Source organism: Geotrypetes seraphini, chromosome 5 (assembly GCF_902459505.1).
Source record: "Geotrypetes seraphini chromosome 5, aGeoSer1.1, whole genome shotgun sequence".
Taxonomy (NCBI): domain Eukaryota; kingdom Metazoa; phylum Chordata; class Amphibia; order Gymnophiona; family Dermophiidae; genus Geotrypetes; species Geotrypetes seraphini.
In genome coordinates, this window is record NC_047088.1 from 136,885,225 (window position 1) to 136,906,345 (window position 21,121).

General features: G+C 38.4%; 1 protein-coding gene across 8 annotated transcripts in view; it reads left to right on the forward strand.

Annotated features, from left to right (window-relative positions):
* PIKFYVE (phosphoinositide kinase, FYVE-type zinc finger containing) overlaps positions 1–21,121 on the forward strand; it is a 936,520-nt gene that overhangs the window by 605,095 nt on the left and 310,304 nt on the right. For all 8 annotated transcript variants that reach the window (XM_033947121.1, XM_033947126.1, XM_033947127.1 and 5 more), the window contains one exon: positions 16,656–16,769. In XM_033947121.1, coding sequence (XP_033803012.1) covers positions 16,656–16,769 — 114 coding nt within the window. The remainder of the gene's footprint in view (positions 1–16,655; positions 16,770–21,121) is intronic.

Below are 21,121 nucleotides of genomic sequence, written 5' to 3' on the forward strand. Positions count from 1 at the left end.
TGATCGCTTTCCTTGAAACCTTTCTCCTGACTCTACTGAACCTGCAACTCACCAAGGACTTTGAAATTGAACATGTGCACAGGACTCCATCTTTGCACCAACCACGCGACAAGCAGCCCTGAACGATCATACTTAAAGTCCTCCAATATCCACAGGTTCTTGAAATCATGCAGAAAGCCCACTCTCTTGCACCCCTTACTTATGAAGGCAGCTTGATTCTGATGCTTCCAGATCTGCATAGAAATACGGTGCGCTCCCGACAACAACTTCTAGCTTTCAGACCTCAGCTGAAGAAATTGGGTGCATGCTTTGGTCTCTTTTTTTTAATAATCTTTATTCATTTTAAAACACTTTCAATAAGTGGAAACAACATAGATTATATACTTAACACTTTAGACATCACTTACATTTTACAAGATTCATACAGATCATTACCCTCCCCCCACCCATCCTAATCTTTATCATTGAAGTAATTATAAAATTTTAACATAGATTCAGAGATATATTATACATATTTTAAACATAAGTTATATATATGATCAATCAGACTTATTTATCAAATCTCAAAAATACCACCCTTCCCCCCTATTATCATCTGTATAAATAATGAATTAAAAGACCTTATAATTCTTCCCCCCCCCCCCGGATGTGCATTTTATCTAACAACAAAAATCATCTAATATAATAAAACCCTAAGCCGCGCATGCGCACTCCCATCTGCGTGCTCCCGTTTTCCGAGCGCTGTAGGGCACCGCATGTAGGAGTGCACATGCGCGTGCATCTCTCTCTCTCTCCCCCCTGAGGCGGATGTCGGCGCGGCGGATGTTGGCGGCTGCCGGCCGCGGCAGGCAAGCCTGGAGCCCAGATACTCCTGAAAAGGAAGGCAAAACAGAAGGTTCTGTGTCGTCGTCTCTGATTGGCAGAGATTGAAAGAAGAGGAGCAAGAAGCTGTAAGGTCACTGAAGGAAAAAGAATAAAGAAATTGGCATATGAAGGAATCGTGGCTGAGAGTGAGACTGTTCATTTTCAGGATGCTGACCAAGCAGACAGAAGGTGGTAGTCAAACACTCAAAAGGACAGGGAGCTAGAGAGACAGATTTAAAGGAAAAAATGCACAAGGAGAGAGAGACACACAGAAAAAACAACAACAAAAGGAGAGAGATAGGAAAAAAAGACAAGAGAGACATACAGCAGCCAATGAGACAGATAGACAGACAGTAGCCAAGGAGACAGACAGAAAAACACAAAAGGAGAGAGATAGGAAAAAAAGACAGAGAAATATAGCAGCCAATGAGACAGATAGACAGACAGTAGCCAAGGAGACAGACAGTAAATTGTTTTAACTCTTAAGTCTGCACATATATTCTAGCACCCGTTAATCTAACGGGCTTAAACACTAGTAACTATAATAATTCTACAAAAGACGACAATGGGCCCCAGATTAATTTAAATTTTTTTGTATTCCCTAAAAAATCAGCGTTCATTTTCTCATATTTGTAAGTTAGACATAAACTTGCCCACCAGAATGTAAAGTTGAGATGATCCCAATTTTTCCAATTTCTTGTAATCATTTGTATAGCTGTATTAGTCATGATTAATAAGAGACGTCTTTTATATTTATCTAGGGGATCCTTGATATGTAAAATGGTACCACAGATTACTATTTCATAAGTTAATGGAATCTCAGATTCTAAAATATTATTTATATGTCCCCAAATTGATTTCCAAAAAAGCATTATCTTAGGGCAATAAAACAGTAAATGATCTCATGTTCCGATGTCTAGATGGCAGTGCTAGCATCTATTAGATCTAGAATTATCTAACTTATTCAATCTAATTGGGGTCCAAAAAGAACGATGTAACAAAAAAAACCAAGTTTATTTCATAGATTCTGATGCTGTACATCTCATCCTCCAAAACCAAAAACGTGGTCATCGAGATGCCGAAATATACTGCTTAATCTCGATGCTCCAAATGTCTCTAAGAGCGTTTTGGGGTTTCTTATTCATAAGTTCAAATATTAATTTATACTACTTGGCGGCTTGATGTCCTAGCATGTCTGCCTGAAAACATAGGAATTGCAGGCTATAAAATTTTTCCAAATTAACGCCATTCAGGGAATCCTTTCTGAATAGCCTGCTTCAGTTGCAACCATTTATAAAATTGAAACTTTGAGATACCAAATGATTGTTGCAACTGTGAAAAATCAAGCAGTTTTCCATGTGAAATAACATCCTCCAATGTTCTTATACCTATTTGCATCCAATCCTTCCAGGTAATTTTAGATCCGCATATTTGTAACTTGGAGTTCAGCCATAGGGATTGACACAGAGACTGTTCTATAGGAATTTCAGTTAGTTATTAATAGGGGCTTCCAAGTATCCAAAATAATGTTATTATCTTTAGCATAACTGAGTATCTTAATGTCTAATATATTAGATAGACGTATTGGGGACAAGATTTTCCATTCCAAAATTAACCAATCTGGGTAATGTTCCATAAGGTCAGGTAGGATCCAGTACATACCCTGACGCAAAATATAGGCCTGATGATACCTATAGAAATTTGGAAAATTTATCCCTCCCTCCTCAATTGATTTTTGTAGAGATACTAAAGCAATTCTAGGAGTTTTGCCCATCCAAACAAAATTGATAAGAATACTATTCAATTTCTTGTAAAAAGATCCTTGAAAGTAAATTGGTAACATTCCCATTTGGTAACAAACCACAGGCAAAATCATAATTTTAACTGTTTGGACTCTCCCCCACCAAGACAAATGTAGCGGATTCCATTGCTCACACATTTCTGTAACCTTTAACAATAAAGATGTTTCATTTATGTCTCTTTTAGTGTTTTATATATCCATATTCCTAAATATTTTATACCATCTTCTTTCCAAAGAAAAGGGTACTTATCAAACAATTCTTTTTGACAATTTACATTAAGTAGAAGAATTTCTGATTTACTCCAATTTATTTTATATCCTGAAAATTTCCCAAATTTTTAGATCAAATCCAGTAAATGTGGAATAGTAAATTCAGGATTCCTCAAATGAAGCAAAATATCATCTGCATATGCTGAAAGTTTGTATTCCTGACCAGCATAAGGAATATCTTGAATCTCATCTGCCTATTGAATAGCCAAGAGTAAGGGTTCCAATACAATATCAAACAGCAGAGGAGATAAGGGACATCCTTGTCGAACTCCCCTCTTTAAACCAAAACCATCTGAGAAAGTATTATTTATATACAATCTGGCCTTAGGATAGCTATACAAAGCTTTAATCATTTGAATAAATCCGGAACCCACCCCAAACCAATCCATTGCTTGGTACATAAAAGTTCATTCCACACAATCAAATGCCTTCTCTGCATCCAAAGATACACAGAATGCTGGATCTTCCATGGATTTTGTTAAGGTTAACATATGAAGAGCCAATCTGGTATTATGTGAAGAATGTCTGTGAGTAACAAACCCAGTTTGGTGCATACCTATAATATAAGGGAGTGCCTTAGCCAAGCGCAGAGCCAATAACTTAGCCAAAAGTTTTCCATCGACATTTATCAGAGATATTGGTCTGTAATTTGAAACCAATAAAGGATCTTTATTTGGTTTCGGCAAAACTATAGTCAAAGATTCTGCCATAGTACCTGAAATACAGCCTTTATTTACTTGAATTTGATATAGATTTAGTAAATAAGGCAATAATGTATTTTGAAATGATTTATAAAATTCCACAGTATAACCATCACCTCCTGGAGCGGATTCAACTCTAAGGGACTTCAATGCTGTCTGAATCTCTTTCAATGTAATTGGTGCATCAAGAGATCTTTTTATATGTTTGGGAATTTTAGGACCCTCAATTAAATTCAAAAATTCTAAACCATCATGTTCTTTATTGGAATAAAGCTCAGAAGAATACAGAGTCTTATAATACTTCAAAAACTGTTTAATATATTATCCATTTGAGAATGGGTAACCCCTTTTTCATCAGTAATAGCCGCAATCTTTACTTTTCTTTTTTTTTTGTTTTTAAATTAGCAAGTAATCTTCCCGCTTTATTCGAGTTTCCATAATACAATGCCTGTTGATGGAATAATTCCTTCCTAGCCCATTTAGAAGAAATCTCATTATATTTATATTTAGCTTTTAAGAGGGACTGGAAAATATCATGTTCCCAATTTGCAATTAATTTTGTTTCTAATTCTTCAATTTTTCTCTCCAATTCAAATAATTCTTTTTTAGATTGAGTGTTGACATAAGCTGAATATGAAATTATGTGCCCTCTCATGGTGGCTTTAAATACCTCCCATAAAGTTTCCAATGAGATTTCTTCTGAGGAGTTAAGTTGAAAATATTCTTCCATTTTTGTCTGAAATTCTTCAATAAATTTTGTATCCTCAAGCAATGCATTATTGAACCGTCAAACAGGTCTATTTCCATCTCATTCCGCCAATTCAAATTCTATCCATACACCACTATGATCTGATAAAATAATTGGATCTATGGCAGCTTTCCTGACCTGTTGTACTAGATTATCTGAAACAAAAACATAATCAATCCTAGAAAATGATTTATGAACATGTGAATAGAAAGAAAATTCCCGATCATTAAAGTGTAGAATCCTCCATATGTCTTTCAGTGCACAAATTTGAATCAAATTATCTAATCCTAATGATTTTATGATTCTACTAGGTTTTTTATCCATCAGAGGATCCATAACAGCATTAAAATCCCCCGCCACCACTAAATTAGTTATAGGCAGAGGTAGAAAAATATGTTGAAGTGTTTTAAAAAATTATATTTGATTCGAATTAGGAGCATAAATATTCATAAGTGTCAGAGTATCATTACCTAGACTCATATTCACATGTACCCATCTTCCCATAGGATCAGCTGATATAAAATTAAATGATGCCTTACAATTTTTACTCACTAAAATAGCAACCCCCGCCTTTTTTCCTATAGCAGGAGCATAGAAACAATATTTGACCCAGTCTCCTTTTAGCTTTTTAGATTCTATATCTGACAAATGAGTTTCTTGAATATAATAAATATCTGCCTTTTGTTTTTTAAGAAAATTAAGTGTTTTTTAAAATTTTTTATAGGGTGATTAAGCCCATTGACATTTAATGTAAATATTTTCATATACATTTTAAAATATTAACAAAAACTGTCCTATCACATAAATAAATATATAGCAAATTAAAATTTAAATTATATCCCATGCACATCCAGAGCCCATCATTCCCTATACCCCCCTTTTCCTCCCCTCCCCCTTTGAATAACACGAATACTTGAAAGCACTTATCTAACCCAGCAATCAACAGCTCCCTCCAGGCATATAACAGAACCTTTCTAAAATTTATGTACTCTTCCCTCTTTAATTTCAAAATTATATATTTTACTAAATCTTAATTTAAATAAACATTCTCTTCTATAATTTATTAATTGTCAATCTTTTAAATCAGTTAAATGACTGCATATAAATATTAAGCTATTAAAACTGATATTTTATTTATTGAATCATTGAGTCTTTAAATTTTATTAAAATTATTTATCTATGTCAAATTCTCCCATTTTCATGAATCAATACAATTATTATTTAAGGAAACATCTTTAATCTTTAACTTAAATTCCCTAGAAATAAGAAATATTATAATAAAATCTTACAAAAGATCAATATATCTTATTCAAGTCATCATAAATGAACGCCATATAAGCCTAAACAATGTTATTTACTCTCCGCTCAATGTTCCAATTGTATATAATCAATTCATTCTTAGGGATGGATGTAAGTTTAACGAAGACAATTTTAAGTATGTTAAAATATGAAGCTCATTTTCTTTATTTTAGAAAATTCCTCAATATTTAACTGTTATCGATACTAAATTAATGCTAGTATTTGATTGTATATGATGAATGTATTACCAGTTTCTTTTCTGAAACTTATATCCCAATAAATAAATGTATATCAGAAAATTAGATATATTTTAAAAATACCTATGTTAAAACTATACGTAAGGAATATAATTAACTTTAATGAGCAAGCATACCTTTTAATTATTCTATATCTTTTAGAATTTTATCTAAAATTTATTTTATTTAGAATCCATTTCGATTTTCCAAAAAAGTAAATACATAAAATGAATTAGTCTTATCTTTAGCGTTTATTTTTGACCATTACCAGAAAATTGATTCTCCGGAAGTCAATAAGTCAATAAGATTCTTATTTGCGACAACCACATATATAATCTGTGTGAAGATATCAAATAATTTTTAGATTGTAAATTCCTTTAGCACTATTCTTTTCTTTTTGTTCATATGACGCTACAATCTTTGATCTAATATATTTCCCAACACATTTCTTCTTCTCGCTGTTACACACAGTCAAATATGCATGTGCGTCAAGTCGATTTGCTCCAGTAGTGTTAGCTGAAGTCCGTCTGTTTGAACCAATTATATTTCTTTGCTTTTGTCCAATCCCAGATGATGCTTCTCCGGAAATAAATGAAGAAGGTGGGACAAGTAAAAACCAATCAAATTGATGATAATAGATTGTAATAAGAATCCTTCCCGCTGTTAAACTGTCAAAAAATTCTTGCTTGCTGCCAAGAATCTGTCCATCCGCCAAACACAAATGGAACACATTGTCTCGCTCCCACACATATAACCGCTTCTCACTTCCATTCCGTTCAAATCAAACACACTCCAAATTCCACTGCATCAATAGTCACATCAACTGTTCCCATTTCCATATTTGACTTAGTAAATTTGTAATTTTCCACCCAAATATTCCTTTCCCATAATATAACATAATATAAGGAAAGGATTTGTATTAGAATTCTTTACAACCTATTCCATCGGCATTGCTTGTTGTGAGATGTAATCTTTTAGTTTATTTGGGTCATCAAATTGAAATGTTTTATTCCGATGTGTAACTCGCAGGATTGCCAGATAAAAAAGCCCTTATTGAGCCTCCAACTGTTTTAATTGGGGCGTAATTGTAGAAATTGTTTCCTTATATTTGCAGTTTTACTAGCGAAATCGGGCACCAACAAAATCTTTGTTGCCTTATAATTAAGATTTCTATTCTGCTTGGCAAATTGAAGGATTTCTAATGCCTGCTGAAATCTTAATACACTTTGGTCTCTTATACCCGGCTCGGATGCGGGTGACAAACCAAAGATTTCACCAACCCCCGAGCTTCTTGCTTCTTATATTGAAGAAAAGTTGCCGCCACCGATTGACTCTGTGTGACTTCTTCATCCATGAAAGCTAACTGCCTAATTGCGTAATTGCCTGCCTTTTGATCTCCTATTTAGGCTTGCTACGCTCAATCTAGATCTGCAGATAACCTCGCTGTATCTCCTTACAGCGCTCAACTCTATTGTTTACTGTTCTTTTATCTTGACTAGTATTATTTACCTTCATTGCTTGTTTACCTTAATTACCAAGTTGCTTAATTACTGCATAATATGTTTATTATATGGAAGTTACTTGTTTCTACATCTTAATCAGGTTGCTGGTTTGTTTACTCTTTGACGACTGTCTGGCCGTTACCTCTCCAGACAGCCATTGTTAACATGCATGCTGTTCTTTTGGAGCGTGCCATTTTCACTTGCCTTACAGTATATTTTAATGCTTATTGCTGCCTTTTAATGTCATTATTGTACTTTACTGCCTTTTTTATTTCTTTATTGCTATTCTCCTTTTTGTATCTAACTGCCAGTCTCATTTCTCTTCTGCTAACTCACTTTGATATGCTACCATGGTTAAAGACTCATACCAATGTTTATCCATGTCTCTCACACTGATCTCTCTCGTCAAAGGTCTCAACAATGCTATTAAAAAAAGGAAAATTCTATCTTATTTAGATGACCATAACCCAGATATTATCCTCCTCCAGGAAACGCATCTCAGCTCTGCTGACTCATCCAAATTTACTAGAAAAGGATTTTTGGCTCCCTTATTCTCGCCTGCCATAAATGATAAAAATGGTGTTTTCATATTCATTAAACAAAATTCTGCAATCTCGATGCTACATAGCTCTCATGATACATATGGACGCTGGATTACTGTTAAGCTCTTCATTTCTGACCAAATCCTCAGAATAATTAACGTATATGCTCCTAACCTGGATCAACCTGATTTTTTCACGGTGTAGCTAATCATATTCTTCAAGCCCCAGATGTACCTTATATCCTTGGAGGAGATTTCAATCTCATCCTTGACCCCCTACTTGATAGAAAATCACATGTTCCATATAAAAAAAAAAAAAAATCTTGGTTTATGCTATGAGATATCATTATTCAATTACACCTCACTGACCCCTGGAGACTTACACCCAGATGTGAACCTTACACCCAGTACACCTTTTTTTCAACCCCTCACTCTACATATACCAGGATTGATTATTTCCTTATTAGCTCATCATTAATGGACCATCTACTCATTACTGAAATTAAAGACATAATAGTATCAGATCATGCTGCCTTTATCCTGAAATGCAAGAACTTCTCTCTTGAACCCCATTGGCGATTTAATGCCTCTCTTCTCAGTGAAGCCCATTTTAGAGACATAATCAATATTGTCATAACAGAATTCTTTGAGTATAACCTCCCCACTCATACTAACTGGATTAATACCTGGGATGCCTTCAAGGCATTCATTAGGGGGATTATTATTCAATTCTCCAGCCACCTAAGCTCCACCAGAAAGAAACTTCAAACTGATCTAGAAAAACTCATACATGAAACGGAATTAATACACCTATCTGACTTGAACGATATACCTACCCTTACTAAATTATGCAATCTCCGCCTTCAATACAACTCTCTCCTCAGTACCTCGGCTGCTCATTCCACCTTTATTCAAGCTGCCACATACTATGCTGACAATAATAAACCGGATACCTTTTAGCAAATTATCTAAAGAAATCAACTGAAATTTTTTTTATACATGCCATTAAAGATCAATCGGGCACCTTAGCCATTAATACTTCTGATATATCAACAAATTTTCTATCATACTATCAGCTCCTATACTCCTTAGAATCCTCCTTTTCAACCAAAAATACTGAATCTTTCTCTTCCCTGCCTCATCCCTCATTAGAACCCACAGATCATGTTTCACTAGATGAACCCTTCACGCTACAGGAAATTAATGATGCCATTCATTCCCTGGCTTCAAACAAATCCCCTGGCCCGGATAGCCTTACCACGGAGTTCTACAAAGCTTTCATGACTCCTCTCCTCCCACATATGCTCTCATTCTTCCATTATTTGTGCTCTCAAGGTCACTCTTCTGATTCTTTTGTGGAAGCCACACTTGTGGTCTTTGGCAAGCCTGATAAAGATCCTCAGGACATGAAGAACTATCTTCCAATATCGTTGATTAATGTCGATGCTAAACTCTTCGCTAAAATACTTGCCACGTGACTTCAAACTGTATTGCCCAAACTTATAAATCCAGACCAATCTGGTTTTCTAGACAACAGATTTTCTTCTCATAATACTGATTACTCTCTCAAATCCTTCATCATACATCTTCCCATTCTGATTTACTCCTTGTGATGGCCCTGGATGCTGAAAAAACCTTTGATCGGGTGGAATGGCACTTCCTTTTTCATGTCTTACAATGGTATGGCTTTCCTGACTCTTTCATTAAAATGATTCATGTATTGTACTCTGCTCCACAAACTAGAATCATGATCAACGCCCACCTTTCTCAGCCATTCCACCCAACCAGAGGTACCAGACAGGGATGTCCTCTTTCACTCTTGCTCTTCAACCTGGCTCTCGAACCTCTTTTAACAGCAATTAGGCATGATACTAGAATCTGGGGCTTTCATGTGGACTCCTTCTCAGTTAAACTATCAATGTACACTGACGATGTCTTATATGTCACACCAGATTTACTTCCCTATGTACTGGAACAAATTTGTCAATATTCTGTGGCCTCTGGTTATAAATTAAACATAACAAAATCAGAAATCATGCCCCTGAACTGTATTGATTCACAAACAGAAACTAACTTCCATGGCTTCATATGATCCCCTCATAAAATTAAATACCTTTGAATTTATTTTGGATCTTCTATCGAATCTACATTACAACTTAATACTGAGTTTCTATTCTCCATTGTCAAAACCTGCATGAGAAGATGAAACATAGAAACAGAGAAAAAAAGCGGCAGAAAAGGGCTATAGCCTACCAAGTCTGCCCATTCCAAGTATCCCCCCCCCCCGAATTTACTCCCTTAAAGATCCCACAAGAGTATCCCATTTTTTCTTAAAATCCGTCACGCTGCTGGCCTTTATCACCTGGAGTGGGAGTCTGTTCCAATGATCCACCACTCTTTCGGTGAAGAAGTACTTCCTGGAGTCGCCATGAAACTTCCCTCCCCTGATTTTCAGCGGATGCCCTCTGGTGGTCAAGGGTCCCATGAGCCAGAAGATATCATCTTCTGATTCGATGCGTCCCGTGATGTATTTATACGTTTCAATCATATCTCCCCGTTCTCTTCTTTCCTCGAGTGAGTACAGTCGCAATCTCTTTAGTCTTTCTTCATATGTGAGATCCTTGAGCCCCATGACCATCCTGGTGGCCGTTCGCTGAACCGACTCGATCCTCAGCACGTCCTTTCGGTAGTGTGGTCTCCAAAACTGAACACAGTACTCCAAGTGTGGCCTCACCATGGCTCTGTACAACGGCATCATAACTTCAGGTCTCCTGCTGACGAAACTAATGCGGATACACCCCAACATTTGTCTTGCCCTGGAGGAAGCCTTCTCCACTTGATTGGCAACTTTCATGTCCTCGCTAATGATCACTCCTAGATCGCGTTCCTCCGTGGTCCTAACCAAGGTCTCACCATTTAGTACATAAGTTCTACGCGGGTTTCTCTTGCCCAAGTGCATTATCTTGCATTTTTTAGCATTGAAGCCTAGCTGCCAAGTATTTGACCATTGTTCCAGCAGCAGTAGGTCGTGTGTCATATTATCAGGTAATAAGCATCTGCCTACTATGTTGCAAAGTTTGGCGTCATCAGCGAACAGTGATACCCTTCCTCTAAGTCCTTGCGTCATATCTCTTATGAATAAGTTGAATAGAATCGGGCCCAGGACCGATCCCTGCGGCACTCCACTGATCACGTCCGATGCTTCGGATGGGGTACCGTTCACCACCACCTTCTGAAGTCTGCCGCTCAGCCAATCCCCAATCCATGTAGTTAGAATGTCTCCTAATCCTATCGATTTTAGCTTGTTCAGTAATCTTCGATGAGGGATGCTATCAAATGCTTTACTGAAGTCCAAATATACCACGTCCAGTGACTCTCCGGCGTCCATTTGTCTAGTAACCCAGTCAAAAAAGCTAATCAGATTAGATTGGCATGATCTACCCTGGGTGAACCCGTGTTGGTGTGGATCACATAGTTTTTCTTCGTCTAGGATTATGTCAATATGCTGTTTGATCAGTGTTTCTATGAGTTTACACACTATAGACGTGAGACTCACTGGTCTGTAGTTTGCTGTCTCTGTCCCCTCTCAATCTCTCCTGGTGGGGCAGAAACTCCACCATTCGAATGATGATAACTCCTAAAGTTAATTATGTCCTCAGCTTGCTTCCCATATTATTTCCCCACTCTGTATATACTCGATTAGAAAAACTCCTTGTAGAATTTTTGTGGCAGGGTAAACAACCCAGAATTGCTCTCAAAAAATTGAAATACTCTCGAGACCAGGGTGGTGTCAATGTTTCCAGCTTTCAGGACTACAACCTTGCTTTCCTGATGACACAAGGGACTTTGTGGTTGGTTGATAATCCATCTACCATAACTCCCAAGTGGTTACATCTGGAACACACTTTACTTAACCCGCTTATCTTACAACATGCTCCAGCCTCAACTCTTCCCACAACTGCTAAATCAAACTTAGCATGTGGCAGGCCATCTCCTTTTTTGAATCTCTCACTGATAAAAGATGGACTGATTCTATTCTGGCCCCAATATGGTACAATACAAGAGTGAAAATTAATAAAGAAGTGGTTGTTTGGAAAGCATGCCAACAAAAAGGCATATGGAATGTGGGACACCTAATTATGGAAGATAAATTGATCTCCTCAGACATGGCCAAATTTCAAATACCCCCATCACAATACTTCAATTGGATACAGCTACCCCATTGCCTTAAATCTAGTTTCTTAGACTCCTCTTCCTTACATAAGTCTCCTGACATTTTCTATATTATTCTCGTATAACTCCAGTAAAGGACAAACGTCCAAATAGTATAAATTCATACAATCTAAATGCTACCACACCCTACCAAACTCCATTGCCAAATGGAACACAGCTTTGCAAATTACTTTTACTGAAGAAACCTTTTTGCTATTTGGCTTCATATTATGAAATCCTTACAATCAGCTTCCCTTTTGCAAGCAGCCTTTTTTCTTTACCACAGAGCGATTTGAACACCCAGCAAGTCAGCGAAACTATCGAGATCTAACGATGGTTGTTGTTGGACATGTAAATCACTAGATGGCTCTCTGTACCATATGCTATTTTGCTGTCCTCATGTACAAACTTTCTGGTCTGCAATCTGATCTATGATAACTAAACTGCCTTCCTCCGAGCAGCCGGAGCGTTGAAGCTGCGTGTGGCTGCCGTAAAGGTCATCTCTGACGCAACCGAAAGTTGCATCAGAGACGACCTTTCTAGCAGCCATATGCAACTTCAACGCTCCGGTTACTGTAGGAAGGCAGTTTAGAAATCACCGGCCATGAAGGTAAAGGGCAGGGAGGTTTGTCGGCACAGTTGTGCGCTGCAAGCAGGAAACACACTTCTTCTGCCTGTCAGACTGGGGTCTGTTGTCCCGGGGGGGGAGGGGCGGTGTGCATGGTGGAAGCGGCTAAGAGATGTTCTTGCTGCAGGGGGGGTTGCAGTACTGAGGCTTGTATGGATGCTAAGGGGACGGGGCGGTGAAGGGGACGGTGGGACGGGGACAGATTTTTTTTCCCCATGTCATTCTCTACCTCGAAACTTGAATTTAATCGTTGGTGGAATTCTGTTTTCTTACATGTTAAATTTGAACGACATAGCTGAAAGACATAACTCGATATCCGCCTACACCAAAACCTGGGCTTTAATACTGGAACACTGTAACTCTGACCTTTAATGTATTTATAAATGTATTTATAAGTGTATTTCATCCACTTTCCTACTTAGATTTATGTCTCATCCAAATGGTATTCATCTTATGACTTATACTACTATTGTAATGATTCTGTGTGCATTTGCTTTTGTTTGGCAGTATTGGTTTAATCCCTTTGATATTTGATCGTCATGCATCCATTTTGTTGCACTTTAATATACTAGGCTTGTGTTTTTCTTCGTACATGCTTCTCTTTTGGATGCATTGCTACCATTTGTAATGCTCTTTATATATATATATATATATATATATATATATATATATATATATATATATATATATATATATATATAAAACTCAATAAAACTGTTGAACAAAAAAAAGGAGAAATTGAGTTTGAAGGTAGTCACTGCCTAGGTGGATATGGTTCTCTGTAGAGGCTATACGGGCCCCACCTTACCTCCTTTGGTATGGTCCTGATTTCTCCACGGACGTGGAACAATTATATTTTAATTTGTTAAATAGTGTTGTTATCTGGAGTCAATAATTGAACTGGAGCAATGAAATCAATGTGAAGGAAGAGGATCCATGTAGAAAGTAGGGTGCCAAAGGGGACCCAGGACAAAAACTGAACCTTAGCCACAGTGAAGAGAGAAGCAAAGTGCAAATGAGGACCTAATTCTCATCAGCACAGGATAAAGAGCTGAGCTTTGCGGGGAGGAGGAGTGAATAGTGCTGGGGCGGAGGGAGGAAGGAGGAGAGTTGGGAAAGATCAAGGGAGAACATAGTAACATAGTAGATGATGGCAGATAAAGACCCGAATGGTCCATCCAGTCTGCCCAACCTGATTCAATTTAAATTTTTTTAAATTTTTTCTTCTTAGAATTACAAGCAAAGAAAGATGTTAAAGGGAAAGAAAGCATATACAGTCAAACCTCGGTTTGCGAGTAACGTGGTTTGCTAGGGTTTTGCAAGACAAGCAAAACACTCAAACTTTAACTCGCAAACCGAACGTTGACTTCGATAAGTGAGTGTGTCACCCCACCTCGGGAACCTATTTCTCTCCCCACCGCCCACCCACAAACCCTTATCTCCAGTGGACATAAGTGTGCTGGTGCTAAAAGAGCTTGCCACAATGTTCTATGGTGGGCTGCTGTGGGGCCTTGAGCATCTGCACATGCTCAAGGCCTTCTGGCTCCCACCCTCTCCGAGATTCTCATGAGATTCCGAGAGGGTGGGAGCCAGAAGGCCTTGAGGTGAGAGAAGCTGGTTCCCGGTGTGGGGTAGTATGGAAGCGAGCAACCCCAGTGGTCTCTGGGGGGTTGGGGGGGTCTGTTTTTGGAATGTGGAATGAATCATCCGAGTTTCCCTTACTTTCTATGGGGAAACTCGCTTTGATATATGAGCGCTTTGGTTTACGAGCATGCTTCTGGAACAAATTATGCCTGCAAACCAAGGTACCACTGTATTACATTACAGTTTATAGTGGCAAATAACTATAAATGTTGTGGAAATGTTGGGGTAGAAAGGGAACAGTGGGACAGATTGAAAGGGATGCAAGAGGGAGGATTGTAGTGGTGAAGGGAATGGAGGGAGAGATGTGGCATGGTACTGAAGAGGGTTGATAGAAGGAGAAATGTTGGGCATGGGGCTGGTGGGCAGGGGCGAAAGATGCTGCACATGGTCTGGGGGATGAGAGAGGGATAAATGCTGGACCATGGTAGGAGGAACCAATGGACAGCAACAGAAGAATTTACAGAAGATGGGAAAGGGAAAAAAGAAAATAGGACCAATTTGATGGAAAAATAAGTCTCCAGACAACATAGGTAAAAAAGCAGAATTTATTGTCTAAAATATGTTAGCTTTGGGAAACGTATATAGCAGATGTCTTTGTATTGTGTTCAAAAGAAAAGGAAATGCATTTCTGGTTTTATTTCTACAGTGTTGAAGTACTTGCTGACCCTTGCTTTGGCTGATGGGGATCCCCAAGCACAGCCTGCAGAGGACCTTCTCTAGAGACGGCCAGAATTCCCTCACACCAAGCGCAGCAGTCGCTGGCGGCGTCCATGAGCTATTGAGGTGCCAACATCTGTAACTCAGGGACGCTACTGCTGCCTGCCAAGCTTGAAAAAAAGGGACCCCCAACCAACTGCAGAGGAAGTCCTCAGCTGACAGCTTGGGGTCCTCATCAGCTGAGTAATTATATTTTATATTTACATTAGAGGCTCCGGTAGAAACCCGCTTACAAAGTATGTATTCTTCCCAGTTAATATTTCCAAATTAATAAAGTGTCATTGCTTATTTGTAAATGGGTCTCTACCAGAGCCTTTAATTCAGTAGCATAATTAAATGAAATAACTACTTATGAAGTTTATAGGGATGGGCAGGGATAGATTTGAATCCAGCAGGGATGGGTTTGATTCCTAGTGGGGATGGACGGGGACAGGGTTGATTCTACCGGGGACGGGCGGGGATCGGGTTTGATTTCTGTCCCCATGTAACTCTCTAGTGGAGCTGACCATAGAGGAGAAGGGTACAGATAAGAGAGACTTACCCAATGAGTGGTGGACTCCTCGTTATGTACTATATAGAAGTTCTACCACATTTATGTCCCGATTTGTAAGAATTCCCTACCTCACTCTATACTCTTTGTCACTCTATTCCCGTCACATGTGTAATGATTCTTTTATATGGTGGCACTGTCAACAGTGGGTATACTAATTTGGGTAAGAATTTCAAAAATAACATTTTGGGTGTTTAAATCGGTGCCGAATTAATAAGAAAACAATACCAATTGCTAGACAGAGCCAGCAAATGTACTCACTCATTCCTTATTCCTTTTTCCCCCTCGTAAATATACGAGATTTTCGGGGGGTTTTCTTGCATTTTTGAAGAGTTCTACAGAAGGCACAAAATTTATGTAATTTCGTATAATTCTCTGTAAGATCTGGTTGTTTCAAAACAAGCTGTCAATTTTATTACTTTTCTGCCTTCACACCTTTTTTTACATTAGCTATTCACACAACTGGCAGCTCACTCGCGCCTGCTTGTTTTGAACTTGTCCATCAGTAAGTCAGTGATTACCATCTAGTACTAGTCCACTCTGCTATGTTTTATTGCCCAAGTAGCTTAAAATATATATTTTTTTTCGATGAGGTGTTGCAAGAATTTCTATTTATGATCATACTGGCCCTCTTTTACTAAGCTGCGGTAGGGTTTCTACCGTGACCCAGGGTGCTAAATGCTTCAATGCTCACAGGAATTCTATTTAGCACTCCAATACATGATAGAAACCTCTAACGCAGCTTAGTAAAAGGGTGGTATAGTTTGTAGTATACATTAGATTGAATCTGCTTTATAAGTAATAAAAAAACCAGAACATTTTCAGAAAATTAATGCTTTATGTTGAAGTCAGTTCAGTTGCACAAAGGGCCTATTTAACCTCACAGATACAGATGATTTTTTTCCTTTTGGAATTTAAGTACATTTTTATTCTTGCTTTCAGTCATTCTTCTATCAGGCTGCTAGAGGTGTGTGTCCCACTTCCGAAAATTTATATCAAGCGTCGGACTCCAGCCAAAGTCTCCATTCTGCAGGACCTGAAGGACTTCTCACAAAAGTATGTTTTTACTTTTCTTGGTCTCTGTTTGCTTTTATTTTCTCCCTTTCTGCTGGTAAGAATTGCTATTGCAGAACTATGTCAGAGAAAATCTCTAATAGTTTTAATTCTGCAGGTATGCATAAAGTCAAGCCATGAAATTTCAGGTCATCTACTCTAGCCAGAGGAAATGTCACTTGCTAGACTTGCTCAGCATGATGCTAGTGTATTGTATATTAGGGGTGGTGGGGTGGAGGCACTGTTAGAAGAAGACAGAAGAAATTCCCTAATTATGTTCTTATGTTCTGGTTTGTATGATAGTATATTTTCTACGGTTTGGTGCCATCAACAAGGTGGGTCTTGTCTCATTCTGTGTTATGTTTAATTACTGAACGTAGCTTTTTACTAGAAAATGGCAATTTCTGAAACTGCTATATGTGCTGTAAGAGATCAGTGAATTTTCTATCTTTTCCCAGTCTCCCAATAGTTTGGTAGTGAGCAAAATGCAAAAGATGTCAGATATAGTCATCTTCCCCTCCTCACATTGCTTCCCTTGTTTCTCTCCTGCTATCTCTTGCTTTTTTTCCACTCAACCCCTTTATCCTCTGTCTTCTGATTTTCCTCAAACCAACAAAGAGAGAGTACTGTACTTGCCTTATGAGAGAAACATAAACCAATCACAGCAAAAGGCAAGAGAGATGTCCTAATCAACCAATATTCAATCTTTATTATGAAAAAGTACCAACAAGGATCCAGTTTCGGCATCAACGATGCCTTCATCAGGGGACACTAAAAACATAAATAAACGTATATATCTAAATAAAGTAAATGAAAGAGAATAAATAAGACACAAAAGGTAAAAGTGTAAAAACAATAAAAAAAATGCAAACAAAGGACCATAAACAATCTCATGAACATGTGCAGTAAATATATTGTAGTACGTACTTGTGGAGCAGGAGGGTTACTTAGTTGGTTTTAAGCTCTTAAAATTATAAATAAAGATTTTGAGGAAGGAGCAAAATTACTTAGACCCCAGGACCTTTTTGTACCTGAATTTAATTTAAGGGGACAAAAGGGAGACGTTTTTGGTCAGAAAAATTGATGGTGGCAGCAAGGCTACATTAGCACAGAAGTTTCCGGTGAGCCAATTGGAAGAGTCTAACCTTTCAGCCTCTTCTGAGATACTTTGAATTTGAGCAGTATATTTTTCTGTTGGGAGCACAATTTCTAAACAATGATTTAGTTAGATTTTGAGCCCGATGGGACAGAGGAGAAATTTAAAGTACCTGATCAGATTTTTGGGGACATTGCCCTGGTGAGACTAGTGTTATAACACTTTGAATGTTAAACTGTAACCCGTTCTGAGCTCTCTGGGGAGAATGGGATATAAATGAAACTAACTAAGGGGGTCTTTTACTAAATGCTAATATGACCATTATATTATATATTTAACATGCACTAAATTGGCTAGCGCACCTTAGTAAAAGACCCCCTACCTAAATTAATTAATTAATTAAGGAGGAGCATATTGGATTATGGTAGTCAGTGCCTGTGAGATTCCAAGCAGTATGAGGTTGCAATGACTCCAGATGTGCAGTTTTGCTGTTTGTGCCATTTCCTTTGTAGTTCATCACTCTATTCGGGTCTCCTCAGAACTTGACTTTAGGCTGAGATTGTGGCTTAACGTTCAACTTCATCCTATGCTGCTGAAATAAATTTCTTCCTGCAGTTAAAGGCCCTTGTGCAGCAGTCTGAATTTTGGCAGGCTTCACAGTTTGTTGTTTGGGGTTTTTTTTCTGGGCAGCAAGTTTCAGGAGATCCTGCTTTGAATCCTGATGCTGAGGGAACTAAAGATTAATGATTTCCTGGGTTTATTGAGGCAGATCTTTTGATTTTCAACCAGCATACAGGCAGGCACAAGGTAATGTATGGGAATAGTTTTTCTTATTGATAGTTTCAGCATCTTTTTGTGGTTCCTGGAGTTTATTTTTCATTCTGGATAATATTTAGAGACCTTGGGAACAGGATTCTTCTCTGGAATTTTAGCAATATTTCTCATCTATGTGAAAAAAGTGAGCTCTGCAAAATGTTTTCCTTTGTTTCCAAGTTGAGCTCAACTATTGTTGCAACAGATCTATATGGTTAAGTGGAATGGCATCGATTATCAATTACATCTATCTTTTAGAGAGCAGCTCCAAATCTTAGAATCTGGCTTTTCTAATTTGGGGGACATTTTGCCCTTTCTGTTTACATTCATGCAGCTGTTCTAATGTTTAAAGTCTTCATGCTCCCTAGCAGTCACAGAATGAGTACATGTATACTTGGTTCCAGTGCTAGTTCCCCTGTGGTGATTTTGCATCTATAAACCTCTGGGGGATGGAAAAATCTGACTCCCTTTGCACAAGCACTATCAGCGAACTGTCTGGTTTGGGAGTTACCTTGCAAAAGATTTGGGAGAATTTCTCTTAGCAGAGTATTAAGCTTCAGTTCTTAGAAGAAGGAGCCCTGGGCTGGTTAATCTCACAGCAGGGTTTTTCAACTAAGTCCTCAAAACACACTCAGCCTGTCGGGTTTTTAGGATACCCACAACAAATATATATATATAAGAGATCTGTACACAATGGAGAAATGTATACAAATGTATTACATATATATTTATTATCTTGAAAGCAAGATGGCTGAGGACTGGGTTGAGAATTCTTATTTTACAGAACGTTTTACCTGTTACATTCCGGTGAGGTTTCCCTTTCAAATGGTTCTTTTACAGAAATATTTCTTAATACTAGATGGGTGACTTTCAAAATATTTTTTATATCAAATGGTTGATTCAAATTATATGGAATGTCTGGTCCATATCTGATCATTTATGTATGGATCTGTGTACCTTGTAAGTATGTTATATTTAAGTGTAAATGTACTGTGTGCTTGTTTGTAGACTCTTGAAAAAGGTACTCAATTTAGTACTGAATAGCTGGCAGCGTTGCGTCACTTTCTAATAAAGATCCCATACGAAAGTATCTCATCTATTCATGGGAACTCCTTGCACTCTTTGTATTTGGAGTTTAATTTGCACACCATTACTGCAACCAAAATAGAGTACATTCTGTTACGTCCCTTCCAGATTCCATACGTTAAGTGCTCAATCCCAACCCATAATCCAGGAGTTGCAGAAATCCAACACTTTTCTGAGCACATGCTCCTCCCCCCTTAGACTGAAAGTTTCAGTTTCTGCAAGCACTCCGTGAAGAAGTCTTTAATTGCTCTGCTAATTTTTCTTATTTTTTCGCTTAAAGTTTACTTTTCGGTGGCTTCAGTGCCTCGAGACCTCTTTCTGGTGGTCCCCGTTAGAGGAAAGGACACAGTCCCACGGAGTCAGATTGCTGCTTCACAGAGAAACTTTGGTGGATCTGTGGAGCCTGCCTGCTGTGTGCCACCCTTCTTAGACTCGGGGTCCATTCCCCTGGGAGTTTGCTTGCCCGCTGACCTTGTCACAGGTTTTAAGCGCAGGCTGTATGTGTCTGGAGCGAAAACCCCCTGGGTTTCGGGTCGCAGGCTGCATTTCCCACCCCCGATCACATGGTGAGGATCTGTGGGGGCATAGGTCACAGTCAGTGTCCAGCCGAACTGGCAGTCTGAAGATCTTCAAGTTTGGTCCATTTGGATCTATTCTGAGGCAGAAAATCATTTTCTCCATTCAGCTGCTATATGAAAAAGCTGACAGGCAAGGCACTTCAGTGACTATGAGTAACCCTCCATTATTTCTTATGGGAACTTTGGGGGTGGCTTGTTAAACAGTTTAAAAGTCATTTTTCACAGTTTCTGTCCCCAACTTCCCCAGACCCCAAATTGCTATTTTTTATATTCAGATTTTATTTTTGCTGTTTTTGGCACGAATTCGCTGGCAGCGCCATTTTGAATTTTAAACAATTTTTTTTCAGAGTTTTATTTCTACCTCAAAGCTCCTCGATTTGATTGAAAATAGCTTGAGATGGACTCCCCAGCCCTTAATCTATCAGATGTGTACCTTGCTGGCACCAAATTGGTGGCGGGTCTACGACCAGATATTATGTGCCGCAGCACGCTATAAGAGGAGGGCAGGACTTTGAGCTTCACCTCCTTCAGGTCCCCCAGGGCTGGGGAGCCGGTCTGGGTTCACAATTTTAAGAAAATATCTTACCCAGAGCCGTTCTGGAGTTTGACGCCAAACACCTGCATTCCGAGTCTGGGGACTCTTTTGGCACAGTGTGAGTGCCTCATTAGGGCCTTGCGGTTTTCACCGGAATTTTTTTTTCAGCTCTTCTGGAAAATGTAGTCTAAAGACCCAGCTCATTGGACACAGCCATTTGAAAGAAAACTCTGCAATGAGAGGGCAT